General features: G+C 41.2%; 1 protein-coding gene across 4 annotated transcripts in view; it reads left to right on the plus strand.

Moving 5' to 3' along the window:
* CDH13 (cadherin 13) overlaps positions 1–23,436 on the plus strand; it is a 1,187,225-nt gene that overhangs the window by 409,510 nt on the left and 754,279 nt on the right. For all 4 annotated transcript variants that reach the window (XM_055299713.2, XM_055299711.2, XM_055299712.2 and 1 more), the window contains one exon: positions 3,160–3,368. In XM_055299713.2, the coding sequence (XP_055155688.1) occupies positions 3,160–3,368 (209 nt within the window). The remainder of the gene's footprint in view (positions 1–3,159; positions 3,369–23,436) is intronic.

The following is a 23,436-nucleotide window of genomic DNA, read 5'->3' on the forward strand; positions in this document are numbered from 1 at the left end:
CTTCACATATGGAAAAACATGCTGTTCATTGCCGGAGATGTAAAGATGAATGAAAGAACAAGACTCAATTTCTGCTCTTGGTTCTGGTGCAAAAAACAAATACATAATATGGACACATTGATGTAACATGATATAAAAGGTTCTATGTGCAGAAAATTCTGGAACACAAAGAGAATGCTTGAGGAAGTTGCTTGAGTTGAATCTTGAAGAATAAGCAAGCGTTAACAGGGTAAAGAAGGTGAGAAATGCCTTCTGCAGAGAGGGAGCACTATACACAAAGAGTGGGATAGTAGAATAGGGAGATGCAAGAGTGGGTGAGGTATGAGGTATGCAGTGAAGACAAAGGCAGAGGGGAGGCTGGTGGACAGCCTAGTCATGGAGGACCTTGAGTGCTAAGTATTGTTTTGCAATGAAGATCCATAATTATATGAGACTCAGGTGAAGAAAACCTAGTCTTATATTTGCAACAGGAGAATCCAAGGCCTCCTCCAAGGAGCAGGGCTGTGTGGCCCCCAGTACCCCACATTGCCTGGGCTCAGCTTATCTCCATTCTGATTTCCTTGCATTCTCCCTTGCTGTCTGTGCCAATCTTACCAGCTTACTTCCAGTTCTGTAGATGCCACAGGACCTTTGCATATGTTGTGGTTTTCTCTGCCTAAGTAATAGGTCCCCAAGTACTTATAAGAGTGTTAAATTAATGTCTGTCTTCCACATTAGGTTTCAAACTAGGGACTGTGCCTGTCATTGTTCAACATTATAACCTCAGCATCTAGCATAATGTAAGTTCTCAGTAAATATTTATCGAAGGAAGAAAGGGTGGGAAGAAAGAACTTAGCTGTTAATCTAGAACCCCCACAAACTTTCGTATGCCTTTTCCTCTACCCCATTCACTCCCCAGCTGAGGCTGTCTTCTTTGATCCTGTTCAAGGGTTAGGGCTAGAACCTCATGCTGGCGATTGAAGCAGTAATTTCCTGTCATGCCTTGTCCTTTGAGTAATTTGCCTCCAGAGGGTGAATACTAATTGATGATAACAATGAAAGCAACCTTGGTGTCACTCCTTCATAGTTCACCGCCAAAAACTGAGACTAAGCATGTTCAATTAATCTGGGCTACCAACATGGTCAGAGAAAGTGAGCAAGGGTCTGAGAACCGCAGGCTCCTGAGAGTCCACTTGTGTGTCCATGCAAAGATGGCCCTAAAGCTGACTCAACCATGGAAAACCTTAGAACTTTTGCAGAGTGACTAAGAGGCACTGCACCATGCAGTGCTCTTCAGGACTGGGCAGGAACATGAAAAAAGGACTGAGCAGGGCAATCACAGCTCTCTGCAGTAGTCCCTGCTTGTCCTCAGGGGATGTGTCACAAGACCTACATTGGATACTTCAGTCCGTGGATACTACCCAACCCTATATATGTGCTAATTTGTCCTTTACATACATAGCTATGTTAAAGTTTAATTTACAAATTGGGCACAGTAAAATATTAACAACAGTAACTAATGATAAAATAGAACAATTATAACAATAATCAAAATGGCACACAATTTGAAACTTAGGAATTGTTTATTTCTGGAATTTCCCATTTAATATTTTCAGACCTGTGTTGTCCATGGGTATCTGGAATTGAAGAAAGCAAAGCCATGGAGATGGGGGAAACTACTGTATTCAGGTTTTGATAGGATTTCAGAAGGGTTGTGTTCTCCGTGGGGTATTATCTTTATTGAAAACGTGCAGGGGTGACAGGCAAATGGACCAGGGTTCAAATCCTGGCTCATCATTTACAACCTGTGTGTACTGGGCACCAACTTTGCCCTCTATGAGCCTCAGTTTCCTTACCTAGAAACTGTAGAAGGGGATCAAAATAGTACTTCATTTGTTGTCATTGTAAAGATTAACTAAGATGATGTGTGCAAAATGTGTAGCACCGATCCTTGAATGTGGAAAGTGTTCAGTCTGCATTATCCACTATTATTATCAGTTAATATGATTATTATCACCCTAAGTATCATCTTCCTAGAGTAGAAATATCAGTTTAGATTTTCAGATATTTATATGGCTTTCACAGTGTGCTAGGACCTATGTAGATGAGCTTAGATTTTCAGATATTTATTTGGCTTTAACAGTGTGCTAGGATCTATGTAGCTGTTGTTACCAAAAGATGTACACAAGAAAGTTCCTAGCAACAATATTTGGAGCCCAAACTGGAAATAGTCCAGATACCAATCGAGAGTAGACTAGATAAAGAGACTCAGTACAGCCACATGTATATAGCATGTACATGTATATACCATGTACATATATATACCGTGTATATGTATATACCATGTACATGCATGTCCATGTACATGTATGTCCGTCTACATATATGTCCATGTCCATGTATATGTATATATGTGTACATGTATATACATGTACATCTATACACATGTACATACATCATGTGCATGTGATGTATACCTATGCACATATGTACACGTACACATACATATGCACAGATGTACATATGTATACACATGTACATGGTATATACATGTACATGTATATGTATACACATGCACGTGGTATACACATGTACATGTATATGTATACACACGTATATGGTATACACATGTATATGGTGTACCCATGTATATGCACATAGTTAATTCTCAATCTCTGAATCTGTTTTGCTATTTAGCCCTCATCCCTGTGCCTTTGAATAATCTATAGTGTCTTGCACATTCTTAAGGGCCTTCTCATCTCCTGCTTGTCTTCAATACCCAGCTCAAATATTGTCTTTGTGCAGCTCTCCTCAGTGCTCCTGAGCACCCTGTGGTTTTGCTCAGACACCCACACATGCCGGGATTAGATCACTTCCCTCCAATGTCACTCTGCCAGATCTGACTCTTCACTCCGCTGAGAATGCACTCAAGTGTACACACTCAGAACTTAGCACCTGCCTGGAACATGCGAGGTCATCTAGGACATGTCTTGACTGAGGGAAGTCCATCAGCACAAAGTCACTTGGGTACAAGCGGCTTGCTGTGGGATAAAGGGTAGCATTTTTGAACTCTGGGTTGGGGAACTATGTGGCAATTCACACTTAACAGGTCAAATATAATCTCAGAGCTCAGCTGCCCAACCTACTCATGCTCCTTCTGTTGTTTTGTTTGTTTCGCAGTGACCTTCAGTGACTGTAAGGGAAATGATAAGCTACGCTATGAGGTCTCAAGCCCATACTTCAAGGTGAACAGCGATGGTGGCTTAGTTGCTCTGAGAAACATAACTGCAGTGGGCAAAACTCTGTTCGTCCATGCACGGACCCCCCATGCAGAAGATATGGCAGAACTCGTCATTGTCGGTGGGAAAGACATCCAGAGCTCCTTGCAGGTAACACATCTGTTTGAGATAACTTGGGTTCAAGGAGGACATTAGGTTCTGTCTGTCTTGTGTGGAAAATGGGTCTTTAATTTATTATGTTGGCTAAGATTCTTTGTGTTATTGTTGTTGCAAATGACAGAAATCCAACTCTAAAAATGTAGAGGAGGGGCAGTGGCAATTAATTGATTCGTGTAACTAATTTAAGGATAGTTCCTGGATTAATTCATGGAACTATTTTAGGGATACTTCTGCCTTCAGGCATGGCTATATACTGGTGTCCAAATCAGCTTTAATCCCTCTGCGGCTCATAGCTCCATCTTCCTTTTATTAGATTGACTGAGACAGTCACATCTCTCCCTACCTCCCGAGGTGGAGGTCTCAGCAACTACCCTCATTCTCCTGGTCTGAAGTCACCTGAGAAAGCATCTCTTCAAGACGATGCTAACAAAACCTTGGAATTCAGTCTCGTAGGTTAGATCATGTGTCCACCCCTGAACTAAACATCGTGTCCATTGGGTTGTGCTATTCTGGTTGGCCACATCTCGGTCACATTTCTTTTCCTGAAGCCAGGGCAGAGTCAGCCCTGTTCACCTGAAAACACACGGACTGAGAGTGAAAGAAATGTAGTTCCTCAAAGTAAATTAAGGAGCTGTTTTCAGAGGAAAGGAAATGGATGGTGGATAGGCCAGAAAAGGTGGCCCACTAGAGTTGTATATGGTGCTGCATATTGTGCTGTATACATATACGGTATGTGTGTATGTGTACATATGTGTACAGGTATATATTACATGCACATATACCATATGTATGTACATGGTGCTGTATGTATATATGGTGAACAGGTATATGTATACAATATACATGCATCTGAACCATATACTTATGTGTATATGTATGCATACATATGGCATATGTGCATGTAATATATGCACATATGTATACATCCACATTTAATATGTCAAAGATATCTCAAGGCTAAACTGCCCAGCCTACTCATGCTCCTTCTGTTGTTTTGTTTTGTTTCCCAGTGACTTTTGGTGACTTCGGTATATATATGTGTGTATATATGTATATGTATGTACAGGAATACATATACTGTATATGCACATATACTGTGTATATACATACACACATGGTATATCTGTATTATATGTGTGTGTAATTGCATATGGTGCTGCATATGCGTATGGTGTATATGTATGTCTATATATACTGTGTATGTGTGTATATACATATACACATGGTATAGCTGTGTTATATGTGTGTGTGTAATTGCATATCGTGCTTCTCGTTTGCCAGGCAGCAGTGCTTGTTCCCTTCCACAAGCACATGCATGCCGATCCCTGCACTCCCACACATATGCATACACTTTATGAATGTCACAAACTGCCATTCAGACTTCCCAATTGTGCCATTCAGAGACTTTTTGCTACCACTGACTCACGCCTTCTTCACCAGAAGCTCAGGGACTCCACCTTCATGAGAAAAGGAGAGCAAGACACACAGCAGGATTCCAGCTAAACAATGACTTAACGATGGCATTCCCCTGCTTGGCATGCCTAGCCTTGTCTCCTGCCTGCGAGCTTGGTCTTCCTCGATTTTTCACAGCCCCTAATTCACATCCCTGTTCTCCACCTGCCATATTACCCACATCCCTACTTGATCTACTCATTTTGTTCAGTGGTGGAGCGAGCGTGGGTCACACAGCTGGGAGCAGAGACAGTAGAACTGGCAATGTGAGAGTTACCTTCCTGCCAGTGCTGTCTGTGTGATCTTGAGAGCATCAGATAGCTTCTTTATCTGCAGAATAGAGAGGTTAAACAGCCTGCAGTGGCAAATAAGTGGCTCATGTGCCACCCTACTGTCACCATGCTTGTGGCAGATATTGCTAATAACCCTTGGCTTAGCCTGAGTATCCTTCTCAGTGCAATGCTTCTGGAACCTACTATCAGTTGATCATTTAGCGATGTTCCTGAGAATGGAATCTATCTGCCATTCCTGGGCTGGATGAACTTCACAATTCCCCTTCAATATCTGTGAAGCTGTGAGTTAAGGGTAGATGGCAACCTAAAAACGAATGTACGGCATGTCAGTCATGTTTCAGAGCAAACTGGATATTGGTGAATTCATACCAGTTTGGAAATCCATTGACACCACAAAGGCAAGCTTTTCTCTTACTTAGCCATGACCATTTTCACAGCATCTCACTAATCTGTGATATAAATTATGTGGCACATATCTAAAGCAACAAGGTTGCCAGGATATACGGCAAAAACAATGTTCTATAGAAACATGGAAATGGTATGGCAAGGGGGTTTGCCCATGGGCTTGAATGCATTTAGATAGCGATTGTTCTTCATGAATGGTGGCTCATCTTTCTATCTGGAAAAGACGCTGTCATCGTATTTTGCTTGAAAGACAGCAGAAGGGGTTCTGGGCGGGTTTTTGGGACCAACCCTACCTTGAGGGGCTGGGAGAACTGGGTTCATTATGAAAACTCAGCCACACGTTGTTGGTTTCTGTGAGATGGCACAGAAAAAGGCTCGAGTTTCTGTGAGATGCCATCCAGAGACAGAGCTACCCTGAGCCCTGGCTGTTTCTTGCTTGCCACCGTCTGTACGCATTTTTGACAAAACTTGCCTGTGATTGTTTTTGCTTCTTATAAAGGGGGCGGAGGCTGCTGTGTCCTTCAGTTTGCCAGACTTCAGCAGAATGGGGCATTCATCTCCCACCTCCAGTAATTTTATGAGATTTGAAAAAAGGTTTTGTGAAGGTGTGTAGCTGTGTCCTTCATAAAAACGCCTCAAAAAAGGAAAAAAATAAAAAGAAAATGAAGGGAAAACAAAATAGCAAAATAATCCCTCTGAAGAGAGCACGTACCTCAATGGATATGCAAGTGGTATGTTTGCAGGTCCTACTGTGAGCAGCCAAGTGGGCCAGCTGATAGAGAAGAAAATCAGTGAGTGCCTGAGTCAGCTCATCTCCTGTGGGGGAGGGAATATGAATGTGTGCATTGATGCTTGGGTACCGGGAGAGGAGCTAACAGTGATGGATGATCTGTGCATTTGGAGAGGGGAGAGGTCAAGGGGAGCTGGGCTGGTCCTCAAAGCACCAACCGTGTGCCAGGTGTTGCTCCATGAGCTACAAATGCTGACTCATGTAATCTCCTTAGCAATTGGAGGCAGATGCTACTGTCTTCTGCCTCATAGTGACTTTTTACTGATTTTACTGATGGAAGAACTGAGGCACAAAGAGGCAAGTGACATTTCCAAGGTCTAAAATTGCATAACAAGCTGGATGGAAATGAGACTTAAGCCTGGGCAGCCTGGCCCCTGAGTCCGTGCCTCCAACCCATCCATGAGCTGGACTTTGAAGGATGGGTCATTGTGCATAGTTGGGAGGGTCTACAAGGGAAATGTTGGACTGTCTGCATGGTACTTCTCTTCGTAGCTGTGTTACCTTCAGTCAATTGCTTTACCTCCTGAGCCTCTGTGTAGTTTTGATTTTTTCATCTGTAACGTAGGGATAATAGACTTGTTTGGATCTTCATGTGGATTAAATGAGACAATACATGTAGCAGTAATACGTAGCACTCAGCTGATGCTACAGCAATGACCAACACTGATGCTTACATAGTACTTACTATGTGCTACACCCTGGGTTTATTCAAGTCTTTCATCCTCACAACAACATGCTAAGGGAAGCTGTTACTGTTACTGGTGCTATTATCATTTGCATCTCCTGGGTGAGGAGACTGAGACACAGTGGGGCTGTTTCTTGCTCTGGCCACTTAGCTAGTAGGTGGCAGAACTGGGGCTCAGACCTTAGCAGCATGGCTCTGGAGCTCTCCACTTTTTTTTTTTTTTTTTGAAATAGGGTCTCAGTCCCATCTCACAGGCTGGAGTGCAGTGGTACAATCTCAGCTCACTGCAACCTCCACCTCCTGGGTTCAAGTGATTCTCCTGCCTCAGCTTTCTAAGTGGCTGAGATTACAGGCACCCACCACCACACCTGGCTACTTTTTGTTTCTTCACTATAGATGGGATTTCACCATGTTGGCCAGGCTGGTCTTGAACTCCTGACCTTAAGTGATCCTCCCACCTCAGCCTCCCAAAGTGCTAGGATTATAGATGTGAGCCGCAGTGCCCAACCTGGAGCTCTCTGCTTTATCAGTAGGTTCTATTGGCTCACCGTCTGGAACAGAGTAAGCCTGCACAATGTTCACTCCCACAAATGCAGTTACAACAGAGGCAAGCAAGGCCTGCAACCCAGAATGTCAGATCGTCAGGACCAGCTCAGTGCCCTTTCCCCTTTCCCTCTTCCCATGGCTCAACCTGATAGAACACTCCTGCGGCTGCCTGTAAATTCTGACCCTTGATATCTGGCTCCCACTCTGCATCCCTCTCCCTTGAACCCTGTGTTCTGCTTCTTCGCAGCTCTTTGGTTGGTGATGCTATTATTGTGCAGCCTGGGTGCAATTCATCTTCTCATTCTCAGCCGGGAAATCTGCAGTTCCCGGAGATAATTTGGCTCCACCTCAGAGATTAGCCTACACACCCATACTCCCCACACAAGCCAGGGTCCAGCATCCCAGGGTCCACTTTTCTGGGCCAGAGGAAGCTGGAACAGAAAGGGAATGCTAAATAAAAGCATGGGAACAGGTGGGCAGACAGGATGGCAACAGCATCTGAAGACCAGGAGGAGGGATTCTAGATTGATAAGACAGGAGCTAGGGAGCCATTGTAGGTTCTTAAGCCGAGAAACAGGCAGGATAAAAATAATCCTTGGTGGTGTTCATCCAGGAGCCTTGACTGGAGTAGGGAGAGACTAGAGCTACTAGTTAAAATAATAGCTACCACTATTTTTTGAGAACTGATTTCATGGAGCTTTCTTACAGTCACGCATCTTAGTCTTTGTTTAGCCTATGTTATTTCTAATTCTCACAACCTCCCTATGGGGTTGCTGAGATTACCCCTTCCCATAGATATGGGAACCTGGCCAAGAGAGGCTAACTTGAAACTGACAGAAATGAGATTGAAATTCTGGCCTATGCCTAAATACCCATTATCCTTCCTGCCACTTTGCTGCTAGAAGGCTGTGCCACTGGGGAGGCTGCTGCCATTGCGCATGGGTCTAGGAGATGAGAGCATCAGTTAGAGCAACATGGGAGCAATGGAGGGAAACCAGATGCAAGATTTGCCAGAAAGGAAGAAAGAGCCAGGATCCCGTATCTGGATGATTTCAGATTGTCTATCCTGGAGGATGGAGATGAATTGGACCAGTGAGGAAAGAAATGTTAGGGAAAGATGTCTAGTCAGGCTTGAGTGTGTTGATTTATATGCTCCTAGGGACATCTTTATAGAGATGTCCAGGAGTCAATGGACAATGTGGGACTGGCTGCTAGAGTACAAATTTGAAGGAAGAACAGCATAGTCGTGGGAGTTTGGGCTTATGTTGAACATGAGTGGGTTCAAATTTCTGCTATGTCGCTTGCTCATTGTGTGACTTGGGCAAGTGACTCAATTATCTGAATCCCAATATCGTCATGTGTCAAATAGGGATAAGAATAGTCTATGTCACAGAGTTGTTCTGCTAGGCATAGCACCAGACATCAAGGGACAGTTCCCATCAATGGTATAATTTTGGAACCTCAGGAGGAAGGATAAGGAACTGAGGGCTAAGTGTATTCACTGAGGCCCTGAGACAGAAGCCAGAGATGGGGAACGGGAGGAGAAAGTAAAGCCAATGAAAAGAAAGGGAAGGCATGCTCGAAGATGTAGGTGGGACCGCCAGCCTAACCAAAACGGGCGATTTCACACTTGCTCATTTCATGCCACTGTGTTATGGAAGGAAAGATTCTCTAAGGCAAATGTAATCACAGTGAAGCCTATTTTAGCTGTGGTAACTGGAGCCTGGCCCTTCTTTAATAAAAGGAGCCTGGCCTCTCTTATTTTTACGTGCTACTTATGACCCTGTCTCACCTGCAAAACGTACACCCCAAATCTGGGAAGTCTGATTGTTAATGACTTAATTATAGACTCACAAGCTATTTCTGCATTTTTAATGGGCTTCCCAGAATCTAGTACCTGCCTGGGTTATGTAAGATCACCTTAGATCTGAGTAGGCAGAAGAGCAGTTTAATTCCAAGTCTTTTGACAGGCTCTGACAAATTGTTATGGAAGATAGTGAGGTTAACCTTCCATGCACAAAAGGGCTGTCCCGTCTGTGGAAGGTCATGATGAACGTGACACACCAAGTTATGTCTGGACAGAATCGTGACTTTTCCCCACCAAATCTTCTGTTTCTCATGGCCCAACAAGGACGAAAGAAAAAACAGTGGATGAGGGGTGTGTGTGTGTGTGTTTGTGTGCACACATGCATGTTTACCTTGTATGTAGTTTCAACAGTTTACACAGAAAAGCTCTGTGCTTCGTTCCTCATGCAGAAATGTCTTTATTTGCCATATAAATGGGATTCAACAACTTCATTTTCTGGCCTGGCCAATGAAAACACAGATGAAAAACACCATACTTACTGTTTCTTTCTGAGTTAAGAAATTGTAGCTTGCCTAACTATAGATCATGGCAAGTAATTCTGACATCAGTTAAAGAACTTGATGAAGTCAGGTTGGGAAGTGACATCAGGGGGCTTAGAGGAATTTATTTTGGCATTGGGTTTGGGAACTAAAGAGACTGTACCTCCAGGCTTCGTCTTGAAACATAGAAGCCCACACACTCAACAGTGGTAGAATTTAGATGCCTGTGGCCAGGCAGCCAGGTCCTTATGAACAAAGCAAAAGTCTCCCATGGCCCAGGTTCCCACGGAGAGTTATGAGGGCCACAAGCTATAGGCTTGGATCCAGCCTCACTGCTCCCAGTCTGGAGTTATTCCTCAAATGCACCTGGTCACTTCACTCCTCTGCTTAATAGGCCCTCACTTCCTGACAGCTCACCTGGCCTTGGGGATAGATTCTAAAGACAGCACATGTCTGAAAAGGTCCCTTGTGGTTTAGCCTGACTGATCTCTGCAGCCTTCTTTCAAGTCCCAATCCTGCTCATCTCTAAGTGGCTTGACCTGCGGAAATGTCACCTTCTCCAAGAGCCTTCCGTGCCTGTCACCCTCACCTCTTGTCCCCATCCCAAGAAAGGATCTCCCCTACTGGTCTCACTCTTGGCATCTGTGCTTTTCCTCTGTAGCCTTCCTCTCAATTTGTAATTATGTATTTACTTTCTTGTTCAGGTGTTTAATGTCCGCCTTGGATGAATATAGGAAGAGTCTCTTCCCTGCCTCCCTCCCTTCCTTGTTTCTTTCCCTCCTTCCTTCCTGTGTGTTCACAGCTCTATTCTCAGCACCCTGCCCAGTGCCTGGCACATAGTATTCAGTAGATGCCTTTTTAATAAATGGATGAGTGGAGCAAGTTACCCCTCTCACACCCTACATTGAACTCTCCCTCTTTCAATACCAAATCACTTGTGGTTTCTCGAATTGACCAAGCTTTCCCATCCCTTCACACTGGCTACTCCTCTGTCTGGACATTGTTCCCTCCACTGTGGTTCCACCTGCCCTATGGTCAGCACCATCAATACTTCAGAACCAGCAAGATTTTCCTTCTTTGGGAAGAGCTCTCTGAATATCCCCCAGCTGGCTAGGTGTTCTTTCTCCTGGCTTCTGTAGATGCCTGCCTGGCTCTCTCTACTCATAGTACTAAACAAAACAGTCTGCTTTCTTCTGCTTGTGCCTGTCTCAATGCTGACCTCCTGAGCTCAGGGCTATCATTCCCATGCAGCAGACTAAGATCACTCTGGGGCCAGACCACCTTGGCATGAATCCCAGTGCTGCATTTACTACTTCTGCTCCAGGTTCCTCAGCTGGAAAAGGGGTTCATAACTGTGTGAACCTCACGGGGATGCTGTGAGGATTCAGTGAATCAACACGTGTGTATTCGTCAAGGTTCTCTAAAGATGTAGAACTAATATTATAGATGAATATATCAAAGGGAATTTATTAGGAGAATTGACTCACATCATCACAAGGTAAATTCCCATCATAGGCCATCTGCAAGCTGAGAAGCCGGGAAGCCAGTCTGAGTCACGAAACCTCAAAAGTAGGGAAGGTGATGGTGCAGCCTTCAGTCTGTGGCCGAAGGTCCCAGAGCTTCTGGCAAATCTCTGGTGTAAGTCCAACAGTCCAAAAGCTGAAGAACTTGGAGTCTCATATTTGAGGCCAAGAAGCATCCAGCATGGGAGAAAGATGGAGGCCAGAAGACTCAGCCAGTCTGCTCTTTCCATGCCATTATGCTGGCAGCCGATTAGTTGATGCCTACCCAGACTGAGGGTGGGTCTGCCTCTCCCAGTCTACTGACTCAAATGTTAATCTCCTTTGGCAACACCTTCACAGAAACACCCAGGAATAATATTTTGCATCCTTCAATCCAGTCAAGTTGACACTCAGTATTAACCATCACAGCATCCAAAGAACTTGGGATAGTCAGTCTCCCACAAGAAATTGGAGTTATTCATAGTGATTGCATTGTTAAATCCAGACCTATGGTAAATGTTCAGCTAATGAACGAGGCAAACTAAGATGACCCAGTCCTCCATCCATGCCCAACATGACCAAATTGTATGATTTTTGCAGCCTGTATAGATTCAGGATTATGGGTGAATTTATACCATCACCACTCTTATTCCTCAGGTGCTCACTTTATAGGAAGCACTGACTAAACTTCCTAGAGAAGAGATTATTTCTACAGGTCCACTTAATAAACTCCAAAAGACCTGGCAGTATTTAAAAGTTCATTATGAACAATTTACACTTCTTAACTGGAAGTCAATACAAGTTGCCTCAATAAAGGGAAACTGGTCTCTTAATCAAGTTGCTTCAATTAAATGCAAAAAAATATTTTTCCCTTTTTTGTCATTACAAGAATTTCTTAAAAATAAAACAAAGAAGGAAAGTTTTGACAGAAGCTGAAAAGGCTAAATTTAAGGCTCGTTTATCATGCTTGTTCATCATCATTGCAAACATGCAATTTAAAAGACGTAATTTTGGCTCCTAATCCAGTTTCAAGAATCAAGATGGAAATGGTTCCAAAAAAATAAAAGGAGCAATCAGTAGAAGGAGCCACTTGGGAGAAACAGTTGTTTTTGTTTTTAATTTTTTAATAAAAATATAAAATATATCGTCAATTGCCCAAAAACCAACGACACTGCTAATATGTCTCTTGTTCCACTGGGTGGTTACAACTTTTAAATCCACTACCTATCAATCAGAATCTCAGGAATCATTTGATAAGTACCTTGAGGAAAATCTGGAGCTAACTGCCCTGTTTCTATACACATACATTCATGGGGATATTTAGTGAAAATTTTTGTGGATGATACTAAGAGGCTCCTGAAATGACCAAAAATTGGAAACGAATCACACATTTTTCAGCCACATGGTACTGAAAAGTTACCTAACTTCTCTGAGTTTCAGTTTTCTCATCTGTACAATGGACATAATACCCTGGCCTTGTGTGGATGTCATCTTGAGACACATTTAATAAAACTAGTGTCATGCCTAATTCAGTGCCTCATTAATGGATGATTCTCAATCACTGATCAATTATTCTTAAGTGAAGTAGGCAGTAAGTTGCTATCACTTCTATACATTTTTCCCCTCTTTCCTGATCTCACACATTCTAGACAAAAATACTCTTGCACATTTGTTACTGATGTAAACTGCAGTTTTTTTCAACTCTGAGCCAACTGTTTGAATCCTCTGTTTGTTTTGGCCGTGATGCCATCTAACCTTCAAGACACCTGACACACTGCAGACATGTGACTTTACTTTATTTTTTTTAAAACAAGAGTGTCCACCACCCACCTGTCTGAGTACCAGTCAGTGGCCTGTTAGAAACCAGGCTGTGCTAAAAGAAGTGAGTGGCAGGTGAGCAAGCAAAGCTTCATCTGTATTTACAGCCGCTCCCCATTCCCCACATTACTGCCTGAGCTCTGCCTGCTGTCAGGTCAGTAGCAGCATTAGATTCTCAAAGGAGCATGAACCCTATTGTAAACTGCACATGCAAGAGGTCTAGGTTGCACCCTCCTTATGAGAATCTAATGCCTGATGATCTGTCACTGTCTCCCATCACCCCGAGATAGGACCATGTAGTTGCAGGAAAACAAACTGAGGGCTCCCATGGATTCTACGTTATGGTGAGTGGTATACTTATCTCATAGTATATTACAATGAATTAATAATAGAAATAAAGTGCATGATAAATGTAATGCGCTGGAATCATCCCAAAACCACCACCACCAACACCCTCAGTCCATGGAAAAATTGTCCTCCACGAAACAGGTCTCTGGTGCCAAAAAATGTTGGGGACTGCCGCTCCAAATCATTCCTGGAAATGAGAGCAACAAGCTCATGGTAAATTAATTCCCTTGTCTCTAAACCGTCTCACATTGACTGGGAGTGACATGGAATCTGTTGAGTTGGGTGATTATATCGATCCTGCTTACATGAAATATGTTTTACAGCAATCCCAGTAGAGACTGAATCTGTACATTTGCTGTGACCATAAAGAAATGATGAGTTAAAGATGTGGATACTTAATATGCCCTGATTTAACAAGTGTGATAACTTCAAAAAACCTGTGAAGTACCATGCTCCATGGCAAAAGCCTCCCCACGTACTATTAAGGAAAATTAGTATCCATTTAACTGTCACCTAAATTGGAGAAAATATATAGCTTGAAAATTATTGTACACATCCAAGAATTGGGCCTAGAATTCGATAATAGGCTGTTACTTTTGACACATGCCTAAATTGTTATGTTTATATGGCTCTTAGCTCCAGGTTACTATTCAAATATAGATAGAAAGGCATCCTTCAATTCATTAATTTAAATAGATAACAGATTACTTTATGGATCAGAATCTAAGAAAACTATATTCTGGAGATTAATTTTAATTGAAATGCTTGGGGAAAAAAAACTGATCCCATAGAAAGTGTAGATAACTAAAAGAGGCTTCTTTCTGGCTTTTGAAAATTCTAAATTTTATTTTATACAGGAGCATGGTCCAATAGAAATGTAATGAAAGCTACATATGTCATTTTAAGAGTTCTTATAGTCATGTTAAAAAACAAAACCAGTGAAATCAACTTTAATAATATATATAACTGTATATATGAGTATGTGTGTGTATATATGTGTGTGTATATATATATATATATATATGTATACCAGATATATCTAACATATTATCATTTCAACAAGTAATCAAGGCCGGGCACAGTGGCTCACGCCTGTAATTCCAGCACTTAAAGAGGCCAAGGCAGGCGGATCCCTTCAGGCCAGGAGTTTGAGACCAGCCTGGCCAGGGTGGTGAAAGCACATCTCTACTAAAAATACAAAAATTAGCTAGGCGTGGTGGTGCATGCCTATAATTCCAGCTACTTAGGATGCTGAGGCAGGCGGATTGCTAGATCATGCCATTGCACTCTAGTCTGGGCAACAGATCAGGTGAGATTCTATCTCAAAAAAAAAAAAAAAATCAATATGGACATTATGCATAAAATATCTGTTTACATTCTTCTTTTCATATTAAGCCATTGAAATGTAGTGTATATTTTATGCTTAAGGCACATCTCAATTTAGAGTATTTAATTTTTAAGTACTTAATAAGCTCAAGTAGTGAATAGCTACGGATTAGATAGGATGCTCTGCAGTTCTACAGGAATATTGCATATTTTGAAAGGATGAAAAGGATCCTTCACTGAGTTCCTACCACATGTTAGAGCATTGCCTTTGGCCTTAGAGCCCCTCACACATCCATCTGTTTTTCTCCTATAGCTAGCCTCTTCCTATATTCCAGATGCAGAAGTAGCTCAGGCTCAGAAAAGTTAAGTAACTTAACCAATGCCATCATCCATCAGTAAGTGGCAGGACTGGAAGTTGAGTGGGCCTTCTGATTTTGTGAAGTCATTGCTATTTTGATAATACTGACATTTATGGCAGAACTATTGTGCTTTTCTATTTTTCAGTAAATTTCCTGAAATAGCATAGGAAATTAAAAAGTAGTTAGTAATAAAAATAAATCCAGAGTTGAGCAAAACTCCTAAAGAAATTTTAGGAAGGTGGGCAAGCCCTGTATTGTCATGACACATTTTAAAAACTTTTCCTGTGAATAGAACCTTTTCAAAAAGAACCTCAAGGAAACAGCACGAGGTTTCTAAATGTAAATTTCCCCCAGGCCAGGGACCTGATCTCATTCATCTTCCTAGTCCCAGAGGCTAGAGAAAACGTCTTGCATTTAGATTTTTAAAACTATAATTTACAACTTTGTTTATATATGCATTATCCGTTTTAAGCTCACAACAATGCCTGGATGCAGATGGTGTGATTTTCATTTTCTGAGTGAGGAAAGTGAGACTCAGAGGTGGGTCTTAGGTCGTGGTCGTGGAGTTGGCTGAGTGGCAGCCAGTGCGGCCATCCCCAGGCTTTCCCAAGTGCATTGCTGCAGTCATAGTTAGCTCCCCAGCAGCTGCTCGGGGCTTTCACGTAGACGGAGTATAGTGTTGTCAGAGGTAAATTTCCACCTAGTATCTAGGATAGAAGAAGATAATGTAATAAAATGTACATTTTCTAGGCTCTCTGATATGCTCCTACCCTCCTATCTGTTATTATTACCATAAATCAAATACTAGTCAATTCTAAATGTAAATATAGGGATGATAACCTCTTTTTACAATTCCTCTCTTATCTGCAACTCCCAGAGTGATTCACATGGAGATACTTGGTCACTGTAGGCTTTGCGGTCGGCATGACTCCTATTAGAGATTAAACGTCACGGAGTAATCTCAAAGTAATTAGAAATAAAAATTAATACAAAACTGTGCAAAAGTCCTAGAGAAATTTTAAGGTAAGTAGACAAGTCCTGTGTCATCATGACCTGTTAATAAAACTTGCCTCATAAACAGAACCTTTGGAAGTAGAATCTCATGGAAATAGCATGAGGTTTCCAAATGTAAATGCCTGCTAAGTCTCTCTGTAAGAGATGGGTTGGCTGGGGGCAGTGGCTCACACCTGTAATCCTAGCACTTTGGGAGGCTGAGGCGGGTGGATCACGAGGTCGGGAGTTCAAGACCAGCCTGGCCAAGATGGTGAAACCCCATCTCTAATAAAAATACAAAAATCATCCAGGCGTGGTGGCAGGTGCCTGTAATCCCAGCTACTAGGGGGGCTGAGGCAGGAGAATCACTTGAACCCAGGAGGCAGAGGTCGGTCGCGTGAGCTGAGGTCACACCACTGAACTGTAGTCTGGGCGACATATCAAGAGTCCTTAAAAAAAAAAAAGAGAGAGAGAGAGAGAGATGGGGCTACATTTCTGAAGGCAAAAAAAAATCTCCACTGATGAGAGAATATAGTGTTTGATAAAGACCATGGATTTTCTCTGTTTGATTCTTTGTTCTCAATACCCAAAAATTAGGCAGTAAAGAAACAGGGGAAGAGGTACCATTTATTCAGTCTTTTTCCACCCAGCACATGGGATGATCAAATTACATGGTCTCATCCAAAGCTTTCAGGCAGAAGCCTGAATGTTTATAGAAAAATTAGCCTATTTGGCCCTAGCCAAATAGATCCTCCAGTCTACCCATGTTGGTCAGATGCCTGTGGACTTTAGACCCTGTGGCCTGGGAGTGATTTGTGATAGTTGCCAGGGTGTCATCTGCTCTTGGGCCAGACTGTTGGTGCTGTTTGATTCTCAGCTCAGTTTCTTTTTTAAGCAAAGCCAAGTCTAGTCTCAAGATATACAGACAAACAGGAAGCATGTTCAGCTTGTCCCAAGGCCTAATCTCATCATAGTTGAGGTTGTCTTTTTTTGATGGCTTCTATTAAATAAGTAGAAACCTCTTTTCCTCTGGTCCATACCCCTTAGAAGTGCCACATTTAAAAAATAAGAGGAGTGCCTTCATCTCACTGGGGCCCATAGCAGGGGCAAATATTGTTATTTGCTGAATTGCTTCTATCTTTCTTAATTAGGCAAGAAGTAGCAACGATCAAAAAGCAAATATTGTATGTAGGTGGCCATCAAAACATAAGACAACTGTTTTTCTTCCAGCAGAAAACCAATTTGGCAAACACTTGTTTTTCTTTGTCTGTCACACAAAGAAAGTCAGTTCTCTAAGAAAAAGGATGGAAAAAGAAAAGATAAGAAAAGTTTTAAATAATATCCCATATATGTTTTGAGAATTTTATACGTCAGTGCATTAAAACATAGGCAGGAAAATTTCAAATGCAAACAAATATCACGTCTTATAGGTCTTAGCAATTCTTTGTCTTCAAAGACTGGAGGAAATAGTCCACTGGGAAGGCCTTTAACAGAGCAGGTGCTTCCCTAGGGGAAGGAATAACTACAGATATTTGAGGGCTACTCAAAAGCAAAAGGGCTCAAAAAGCTTCAGACCATCTTCTAAGCAACAGCCCCAGAATGCCTCCTAGATAGTGAGGCTGCCTTCAGTTGGCCTGAGATTGTTGCTCTGACCCTGGTGAGCCCACCCTTCCTCTCCAACCTTGTTACAAATAATTCAGAAGGGAGGATTGTGAAATCTTTCCTGCTGCTCTTTCTCTCTCTCCTGCCAATCAGAGAAGATCGGACATGAGATCCAAGTCAGGGCTTTCCCTTTCCCTGATGGGTACAGTTTTTCTCCTGCCTCCCAGCTGTTTATGGAAATCAAATGGTTTCCTCGACTGTCTTTCTGCAGCAAATCCTTTATCAGAGAATGTGCATTGTCAACCAAACCCTTCATCAAGTCAGGCAAATTAGGATTCCTTTGTCAGCAACTTTTTACAACTTCCTTCCTTTGAAGATATAAAACTTTAAACACTGGTAGTTTTTTGAGAGACCCAAGGAATGGTCTGAATATCACCAGACTTTTTCTGAAGATCACCTCCTGCCCCTCACTCTTACTCCACAGGCCTGTGTATGCCTTTTTTTTTTGGTAAGGCCTCTGCTGTGAATTTAAGTCAACTAATCAAAGTGCATTATTTCTGTCTTGCATTGTCCATTCTCATAAACCCTGGTTAACACAGATGATTGAGACTTGACTGCTTTTTTATTCCAAGTCCCTTATTCGATTTGGCGCTTGTTAACAAAGCCCAGTCTCTGAGAGCATGACCCTCAGTCTTATTTACCTTGTTAGCTGTAATTTCCTCTTTCCCTCAGGCCTTTACATGATATTTTCTCTGAGTGGAAAGGGAGGATAAGAAAGAAGACCTAAAAACTGAATTTTTAAAATACAAACAGAAAAAAACCTCCCCGTATTTTCCCAAATTCTGCATAAATAAAATTACACGCTCCATAATGTCAGAGATTTGACTGACTGATTTATTGCTATAAATCTAGCACTTACAATATCTGGCTCTGAATAAATAATTTCTTAATGACTTAGCAAATGCCGGAGACAGAATGAATATTGATGTTAATAATGCAGATCATAGTCAATTTATTTAGCTCAAACGCTGTGCGAGGCACCACTTTAAGTGCATTTCTTACATTAAGTCATATAATCTTGATAATAACTCTACAATATAGGTCGTATTTTATCTTCATTTTACAGGTGAATAAAGGAAGATGGGGAGAATATATGTGACCAGCACAGGGTCATACATCTAGAATATTTTGGAGACATACTTTTGCACTCAGACTCTTCAAAAAAACATTTAGCAAAATATCTTACCTTTTTTCTCAAAATAGAAAAATATGAACTGAATATTGTTACAGTAAAGTAGATTCAGATTGGTTGAATAGCTGTATCCAAAAGGGTTAAAATATAATATGTGTCGTCCTGGAGAATGATTTCTGCATGCAGAAATCTAATTGAATTTAATCGCTTTCATCCCAGTGATGGAGACGAAGATATGAAGACAAGTTGGTTAGTTGAAACTTTCATAGCTCAGGCATTTCAACTGTACAATAGCCTTGAGTTGCGAAAAGAACTCAAGCATCTATAAGGATTGACTAAAATTAATAAATTGATACTCAGCAGGTATAAATATGAAGCCCAATAGATGGGCAAAAGAGTTTCTGTAACATAGGATGGGGGTGATACGAAAACGACTTGGTTGATGAGGTTTTTTGCTCCTGGACCTGTGCCATCTCCCTCTCTGCATGTTCCTCCCTTTCTTGCTACTCTGTAATTATTCATCCTTAACTTATTGCTCTTCACCTTGAGCACCACTCCAAGGCTTTTCCATTTACCTAAAGCAGTAAGTCCTACCGTAGTGCCTACAGTTTTCTGCAACAGGCCTTGTGGGTTCCTCTGCTGAGAAAAGTTCTTACCATCCGTTTCAGTTCCCTTTTCCATCTCTGTGTACCCCCAACTCCTTCCCTCCCTCTCCGAGAAAGACCGATTCTTCCTCCTTTTCATGACACATCCCTTCACTTGAACCCTGGAGCTACTCTTTCCTGCCTCTTTCTTCATTCAGCATTTCCCCTCACACTCTTATATCTTAAATTTTCCGTCCTCTGTGAATCCTCCCCCAGCCTCCAAACGTGGTCACATCTTCCCATGCTAAACCAAATTATTTCTCCTTCAAATCTCTGCCTTCCTTCCCCAGTCTTCTTGAAAGCCATCTTCACTCAGCATCTCTACTTCCTTGCGAGCTCATACCTTAATACTCCAAAATGGAGCTCCTGTCCTCAACATTTTGCTGAAAATTCTGTCTTTTGAAGGTCATGGAAACTGAACAGCTGATTTCCTTCAACTGTTTCTTAGTCCTGAGCCTGCTTGAAGTCTCGGAAGCAATTAATTTTTAATTTTAATTGTATTGAAGTAAAATTTACATAACATAAAATTAACCAAGTGATACTTAATACCTTCCTAATGTTGTGCAATCACTACTCTATTTAGTTCCACAATGTTTCTGTTAACCCAAAAGGAAACTCTATACCTAATAAGCATGTTCTCCCTTCCCCCAGCTCCTGGCTTTATGTATCACCTATTTTTATATGTAATATAAATGAAATCATACAATACTTGGGCATTTATGACTGGCCTCTTTTTTTTTTTTGAGAAAGAGTCTTGCTCTGTCACCCGAGCTGGAGTGCAGCGTCATGATGTCGACTCACTGCAAGCTCCGCTTCCCGAGTTCACACTATTCTCCTGCCTCAGCCTCCCGAGTAGCTGGGACTACAGGCGCCTGCCCAGCTAATTTTTTGTATTTTTTAGTAGAGACGGGGTTTCACCGTGTTAGCCAGGATGGTCTTGATCTCCTGACCTTGTGATCGGCCCACCTCAGCCTCCCAGAGTGCTAGGATTAAAGGCGTGAATGACTGGCCTCTTTTACTTTGCATAGTGTTTCAAGCTTCATCGACATTATAGCCTGTATCACTACTTCATTCCTATTTGGGGATAAACTATATTCCATTATATGGATGGACCACAAATTGTTTACCCATTCATCTGTTGATGGCCATTTGGGCTTTTTTGACTATTATGAACAACACCGCTACCAAATTGTGTGCAAATGTATTTGAGTACTAATTTTTTTATTTGTAAATATAGTGACAATAATGCTACAAAAATATTGCATCCTTACAAGATCTATGAATTACATAATTTACAATGATTGAGCGTGGGCAGCTCTGTTATCTGGATTTCATTAAGATGATGCTACAAAAATAATAATGGTTAGTAACAATAATGCTACAAAAACACTGTATACTTGCGAGATTTACAAATTACATAATTTATGATGATTGAATGTGGGTGGCTCTCTTATCTAGATTTCATTAAGATACTCAGGATTCTTTACAAACATGCTAGGTTCCCACTTAAAGCAAAATCTCTTAAAAAAAAAAACAAAAAAACCCTGCTTATTGACCACAACAGCCAGACGGGCCTCCTTCTGCCTACTGTCACCACACCCCTAGTTATAACTTGCGTTTTGGTTTACACCTAGGAGTGGAATTGCTGGCTCAAATGATAATTCTATGTTCAACTCTTTGAGAAACCACCCAACTGTCTCCTAGGAGTGGAATTGCTGGCTCATATGAGAATTCTATACTCAGACGAATTTACAAGAAAAAAACAAACAACACCATCAAAAAGTGGGCGAACGACATGAACAGATACTTCTCAAAAGAAGACATTTATGCAGCCAAAAGACACGTGAAAAAATGCTCATCATCACTGGCCATCAGAGAAATGCAAATCAAAACCACAGTGAGATACCATCTCACACCAGTTAGAATGGCCATCATTAAAAAGTCAGGAAACAACAGGTGCTGGAGAGGATGTGGAGAAATAGGAACACTTTTACACTGTTGGTGGGACTGTAAACTAGTTCAACCATGTGGAAGTCAGTGTGGCGATTCCTCAGGGATCTAGAACTAGAAATACCATTTGACCCAGCCATCCCATTACTGGGTATATACCCAAAGGACTATAAATCATGCTGCTATAAAGACACATGCACACGTATGTTTATTGTGGCACTATTCACAATAGCAAAGAGTTGGAACCAAGCCAAATGTCCAACAACAATAGACTGGATTAAGAAAATGTGTCACATATACACCATGGAATACTATGATGCCATAAAAAATGATGAGTTCATGTCCTTTGTAGGGACATGGATGAAACTGGAAACCATCATTCTCAGTAAACTATCGCAAGGACAAAAAACCAAACACCGCATGTTCTCACTCATAGGTGGGAATTGAACAATGAGAACTCATGGACACAGGAAGGGGAACATCACACTCTGGGGACTGTTGTGGGGTGTGGGGAGGGGGGAGGGACAGCATTAGGAGATATACCTAATGCTAAATGACGAGTTAATGGGTGCAGCAAAACAACAGGGCAGATGGATACATATGTAACAAACCTGCACATTGTGCACATGTACCCTAAAACCTAAAGTATAATAATAAAAAAAAGAAAAAAAAGACACAAAAATATTCAAAGTAAAAGAACAGAACAGGTTATGCTATGCAAAAATTAATTAGTTTTCTACTTGTAAAGTTAATATGCAAAATCTTTAAGATAAGAAATCATTATTGAAGATAAAGGGGAATATTTCCTCAAAATGAAAGATAAATCCATCCGGAAATATTACAGTCTTACATTTGTTTTCACCTACTAACGTAATCTTGAAATACATAAAGCAGGATATAACAGACAGAAAAAGAAAAATAGACAAAATCACCCACATAACGTGAAATGTTTATGACACATTTTAGTAACCTACTGGTTACTAAAGAAGCAATCTGTTCTAATGTGGAAAATTTTAGAAAGATGATTGACAAAATTGGCCTGACTGAAATATTATCAATTGCTAGTTTTACTTTTTGTGGTAAAATAACATACTCTGCTTTATTTCGATAATTTTAAAGCTGTGGAAAAACACATAATCCTACTGTTTGGGGCAGAGTTGTCTATAGAAGTTCAAGTTGATTTTATAGTGTTTCTATATCTTTAATGAGCTTTTTGTCTATTTTATGTCAGTTACTGTAGATTCATCTATTTCTCCTTTTATTTCTATTTGTTTTGCTTTATGTTTTGGAACTTCCATTCTTAGGTGCATACACACTTAAGATTACTGTTTCTTCTTGAGAAATTGGCCCTTTCATCGTTAGGTAATGTTAGATGACCAGTTTGTTATTTGGTTGAGTTTTTGTCCCTTCATATATATATAATTCATGTATAGAATAAGAATCTTACAAGTGTTCTCTATGTTCCCTCTAGCCTTTGTATTATTGTATTTCTACGGTTACTAGAAGCTACACAAAACATTTATACTCGTTTGCTATAAATTAAAAATGTAAACATTGCTTTTAAATAAAAAAAAAAGAGAATTCTTTATTCAAGTCTTTGGGAAGCCACCCAACTGTCTTCTACAGCAGCTGAACCACTTTAATTCCCAGCCGAGCATTGGCAGTTCTTGACATGCTCTTCCCTTTGCTGCCGAAGACACTATACTGTCTTTGTTCTGCCATTCTTTCTGTATAGAAACCCATGTATTTTCTTCCTCTAGTTCTTCTTATTATTCCTCCTGCCATTGGAAGTGCCTGTCCATTTTCTG

The sequence above is a fragment of the Symphalangus syndactylus genome, chromosome 11, assembly GCF_028878055.3.
Source record: "Symphalangus syndactylus isolate Jambi chromosome 11, NHGRI_mSymSyn1-v2.1_pri, whole genome shotgun sequence".
Lineage (NCBI taxonomy): Eukaryota > Metazoa > Chordata > Mammalia > Primates > Hylobatidae > Symphalangus > Symphalangus syndactylus.